Source organism: Panthera uncia, chromosome E1 (assembly GCF_023721935.1).
Source record: "Panthera uncia isolate 11264 chromosome E1, Puncia_PCG_1.0, whole genome shotgun sequence".
NCBI classification, from domain to species: domain Eukaryota; kingdom Metazoa; phylum Chordata; class Mammalia; order Carnivora; family Felidae; genus Panthera; species Panthera uncia.
In genome coordinates this window covers 5,277,668-5,282,961 of record NC_064814.1, presented here as the reverse complement: position 1 = coordinate 5,282,961, position 5,294 = coordinate 5,277,668, and the positions used below count along the sequence as shown (strand labels likewise).

Genomic DNA, 5,294 nt, shown 5'->3' with positions numbered 1-5,294 from the left:
GGGGGGGGGGGGGGGGGGGGGGGGGGGGGGGGGGGGGGGGGGCCAGGCTGGGATGTACATCCCCCACCTGCCCGATGAGGTTCCGCAGCTGCTGCCCGTAGGCCTCGATCTCCTTCTGCAGGATGTTGTGCTCGGCAATCTGCTCTTCCAGCTGGGCCATCCCGGGCCCGTACCGGCCCTCGCGCACCTGCTTCTGCAGAAGGAGCTGGGGGTTCAGCTCAGCCGCAGGGCGCCAGCCCTCCCACGCCCTCCCCGCGTCCCCGTGCGGAGGAGCGGAGTCGGTCGTTGGGGCAGAGGGTGGACAGGCCCGCAGAGCAGCCTAGGTGAACGGCAGACAGCTCACCCCGGGGGACATGCTGCCCTCTGGTGGCCCTGGCTGAGCGTCATCACGACCGCAGTCCCCGATGCCTACTGGTCCCCAGAATGCAGAGCGCGGCCGCTAAAATGTCTTCCTGCCCCTCCCTGCCTCCTTACCTGCCCTGGCCTCGGTACCTCCCGCCTACACACCTGTCACTAGGCTCTGGGACCTTGCGACACCTGTGACACCTGTGCCCTCCCCACTGTCCCTTCATTGTCATCAGGCACCGTTGTGTTGTGATATCAAGGCACGGTTCCCCACCCAATGCTCAGGGTGACACGCCCATGACCTGGCTCTGCCTGCCTCCCCAGAAAACCCCGTTCCCACCCCACCCTAGGCTGGAGCCTCCGTTTCTTCTTTCTGGAATGTCCTCTCACCATTTCACCCCAACCTAACTGAACCCTCCCACCTCTTCACACACCCCTTCCTGCAGGAAGCCTTCCCTGGCTGCGCACGGTCCCCTGCGAGCGTTCCCTTCCCAGACCCTCCCAGGTGCAAGCACTCAGCAGCCCCCCTCCCCCCCAATGACACAGAGCTCTGTGATTTCCGGTTGGGTCAGCTGTGATTTTGAGCTCCCTGAGGTGTCTCTGACATTGGGGATGACCCTGACCTGTTTCTGCTCCAGCACCCGTGCCCAGTCGACTCTGGGCCCCACGGCAGGGGGCAGCACCATCTTCTCGTACAGGGCGCGGTACTCGGCACACGCCTGGGTCACCCGCTCGTGCAGCTGCTTGATGCTACGAAGGAGGGGGGCCGGCAGGTCAGGGCTGGGCCTGGGGCTCCCCTGGAGCCCCGACGCTTCCGTTCTCCAGCCCCGGCCCCGGCCCCGGCTGCCACCCCACTCACTCCTTCTCGATCTCCTCGGCCTGCGGGTGCTTGAGCCGCCGGGCCTTGTCCACGTCCAGGAAGAGGTCCTTCAGCAGCACCTCGGCCTCCTTCAGGCTGCGGCCCACCTCCTGCCGGTGCTTCAGGGCCTGGTCCTGCTCGCCATGCACTCGGTCCTGCGGGTGTGGGACCACATCCTCGCTGCCCATCATCACCCCTGCCCCGAGCCCCGTTCTCGCATTCCCATCTGCCGACCTCAGTGCCCACACCAGCAGAGGGCCAGGCCCAGGGCATCTGTGGGGCAGGTGCAAAGACTTGGGGGAGCCCCTTTGACCCTCCCAAGTTGGAAGTCCAACAGAGAAGCAGAGCGGAGCCCTCTCTCCCACTGTGTTTGGGGAACGACCAGACAAGGCCAAGGGTGGTCTGTCCCACCTTCACCGCCTGCACTCCAGATGCTCCAGGGAGCCTCCCTTGCCCCCTCACCCCTGCGGCCTTACCTGCTGCAGTTTCTTCTGGGTCTCCAGGATGTCCCTCTCCACCTGGTCGGCATTGGCCTGCATGCGGGAGATGAGCAGGGCCAGCTCCTGGGTGGCAGCCCTGGGGTGGGGGTGGGGACAGAGAGCAGCCTGGTTGGAAAAGAGCCACCTGCATGGGGTCCACCTGTGTGGGGTCCCCCGTGTCCCTCGGCCCTGTTCTTCTCTGCAGCCAGGCTCCCTGCCCAGAAGGGCGGCATCCAAGACGTGGGGTCTCTGGTCTCTCTCTCTGCAGGAGGTTCTGGGAGATTCCCAGTCCTGAAGGTCGGAGAGCACTGTCCCCACATGAGGGATCAGAGAATGGGGGTCTCCAGTGTGTCTGGCACAAGGGAGCAGGCCAACATCACCGTCCTGGCAGTGAGTTCCTAACCCCACCCAGCTCCCTGCCTCTCACTTGGGAGTGAATCATGCCTCAGCCGCTAAGGCCCGAGACGGCATGGCTGGGCTTTGGGAGGGGCAGTGGGCTGGCTGGGGGTAGGGGAGCGGCGGCATGTCCCCCACCCCAACCTCCTCCCACCCCAGCCCTGTCTCCCCCTCACACCCTGGCCTTTGCCTATGCCCAGGCTAATAACCATCTGAAGGAGCCACACAGCACTGGGGCAGGGGGAGGCATAGAGATTGTGCGGACACTTCGACATCCCCAGATTAAGGGGATTTAAGCCTAGATTAGGACCTGACTTGCTCTAGGTCGCACAGCAAGGAGCAGAGTATAAGCCTGATCTGGCTCCCCAGAGTCCTTTGCACCGGGCACTTGCTGTGTGCCTGAGCTCACGCCCTGCGGCCTAGAGGGTCAAGCAAACCTTGTAACAGGTAGAGCCGTCCAAGCCTCATAAGCACAGCACCCTGTGAGGTCACGGCCCTGGGGAAGGGGAAGGCTTCAGGGAGCTGGCCTTGAATTAGGGATCAAAGGATGAACCCCCACCCCTGGCTGCCCCAACAGAGGGATGGTGCCAGAAAGAACTCTGGGCAGGGGCAGCTGGGTGGCTCATTTGGCTAAGCATCCAACTCTTTAAAAAAAAAAAAAATGTTAATGTTTATTTTTGAGAGAGAGAGAGTGAGTGGGGTAGGGGCAGAGAAAGAGGGAGACACAGAATCGGAAGCAGGCTCCAGGCTCCGAGCTGTCAGCACAGAGCCTGACGCGGGGCTCGAACCCACGAACCGTGAGATCATGACCCGAGCCAAAGTCGGATGCTTAACCGACTGGGCCACCCAGGCACCCCTGGTATCCAACTCTTGATTTTGGCTCAGGTCATGATCTCACGGTTCAGTTCCCGAGACTGAGCCCCGAGTTGGGCTCTGCACTGATCTCAAAAAGCCTGCTTGGGATTCTCTCTCTCTGCCTCTCCCCTGCTCACGAGTGCTCTCTCTCAAAATAAATAAACATTTTTAAAAAATGAAAGAACTGTGGACCAAACAGCCTGGGTATGATCACTTTCCAGAGCTATACTGCTGTGTGGCTTTGGGCAAGTTGCTTAAACTCTCTGTGCCCGAAGTGCCTCGTTTGTAAAGTGGGGCTTCAATACTATCTACATCACAGTGTTTCTGTGTTAGGAGGATGAATCCATCTGAAGCAGCCAGTGTGCAGCCTGTGTAGTCGGCATCCAGCTAGGTCTTATTCCACTAGAATATAGGCACCACAAAGTTAAGGACCTGTTGGTTCTGTGTAAGGTGGCATCCTCAGTGCCTAGAACAGTCCTGGCACACAGTAGGTGCTCAATAAACGTGTCAAAGGAATAGACTGCACAGGAGGGGAACAATGAGCCCTGTGTGGGGTGACTGCAGCCAGAGCCAACTGAGCTGTGTAGACAGATCCGCCAGCTGCCCCAGGCTAGGAAAGCGCTGCCCTGGAGCCTGGCTGGGGACAGGGGGCTGTGGGTCCTGCCTGAGCCCCGGGTCACCTGTCTTCAGGCCTGGCCTCCTGGGAGGGCTGCTCCCATCGGGAGGAGCACACTCCACCCTGGGCAGGGCCCAGGAGCCCCAAAGGACAGGTCACTGCAGTGAGAGTCCTAACTGCCGTCTTTCCTGTCTGCCCAGAAGCCCAGCCTCAGTGTCATCACCCTGATCCCTATCAGGGTAATGAGCCTTTCATCTCCACTCCCATCTGCCACCTCCACCCTGCAGGGGGGGCTGACGGCCAGTGAGAGGGAAGAACGAGAAGGCAGCGGCCAAGTCTGTCTGCGGACCATGGGGCTGTCGAGAGGCAGGCCGGGCCGGGCAGGGAGCTGGGGCAGCAGAGGGAGGCTCTGAGGATGTCCCGGGCCTTCTGGCCCTCCCCTTTCCCTGCGGCACCCTCTCCTCACACCCCAACGCTGTAACAAAACTCAAGGCCCCAGGTGAGAGCCTGGAGAGGAAAGCTACAGCTTGGACCCAGCAGCACAACAGCCCCGCCTCCCTGCGCCAGGCACCCAGCCTCCCTTCTCCGCCTCCGTCCCTCTGCCCACCCTGTACCCAGGTTCCAAGGGTCAGCCCAGCCCAAGCAGAGCCGTGAGGGCAGAGCCACGGACAGGGAGCCAGGCACTCCGGTCTCCCAGCACCCCCGGGACCCTCGTCATCCATCGTGTCTCCCGCAGAGCACCCCCAGCCGTGGCCCTCAGGCCCCTTGGACAATGTGGGAGCCCCAGGCCGTCCCTGGCCTCCTGCTAGGACTGGAACTGTCTGGGCAAGGGAGAGAGTCCACCCCCGGGGCCCTTTGGCCTCGGGACACTAAATGCCAGCACTGGGCTGGTCCTGAGCTCCGGGCGGGCTGCCATTGGCAGGTGGAAATGGGAGCACCTGGGCCGGGCACCACCCCGCTCCAGCCCGCTGCCCCGGGCCCCACTTACCGGCTGTGCTTGCTGGGGGAGCCCTTGGGAGAGCCCTTGGCCGGGGAGCCCTTAGGGGACCCCTTTCCCTGGGAGCCTTTGTTCAGACCCTTGAACATGGTTGTAAAGGCAGGTGCCGCTCAGGCTGGGCTCGGCCGGTGCAGGCGGGCGGCAGGCAGCGGGCGTGTGTCCTCGCTGGCTGCTCAGCTGGGCTCTGGCGAGGTGGGGTGGCCAGGCACCGAGAAGGCAGTTTCTGGGAGGCCCCTCCCCGCAGGTGAGGCGGCGAGCGGGCGCCGGCCGGCCGGGGCTGCCACGCATGCACCCACACTGCCCACACTCAGCTGCTCCTGCACAACCAGTTTGGGAGGAAGAGGCACAGCCCAGAGGGCGGGGCGCCCGAGCCTGCCTGACTCCCAGAGAAGGTTTGGACTTGTTACACCCACACGCCCAGAGGGAAGCGGCAGAGATCGCATCCAGGCAGGCGGGGAAATAGCCGGGCCCAGGAGGGACAGGGTTGCGGACAGACAGAGGCTCGCGCATGCTCAAAGACGGGAGCCCGGCCTCGCAGCCTGCAGCTCGGGCTGGGGGTTGATAAACACCTCCAGGCAATACAGGGCACCTGGCTATCGGGCTATCGGCACGCCCCCACCCACAGCTCTTACCCCACCGGCCGGGGGCGGCTGGCCTCTGCTCTGTGCTCTCCACCACCATGATGGGGCAGCCAGGGGGCATTCACCCCAGACAACTGGCGCAAGGTACATTTTTAAAAGCGGGCAC

General features: G+C 63.1%; 1 protein-coding gene across 1 annotated transcript in view; it reads right to left on the bottom strand.

Moving 5' to 3' along the window:
- EVPL (envoplakin) overlaps positions 1–4,857 on the bottom strand; it is a 17,943-nt gene extending 13,086 nt beyond the window's left edge. Inside the window, 5 exon segments of the mRNA XM_049638142.1 lie at positions 68–193; positions 969–1,095; positions 1,205–1,359; positions 1,681–1,780; positions 4,539–4,857. Coding sequence (XP_049494099.1) covers positions 68–193; positions 969–1,095; positions 1,205–1,359; positions 1,681–1,780; positions 4,539–4,636 — 606 coding nt within the window. The 5' untranslated portion in view covers positions 4,637–4,857.
- Positions 4,858–5,294: the final 437 nt, after the last annotated feature.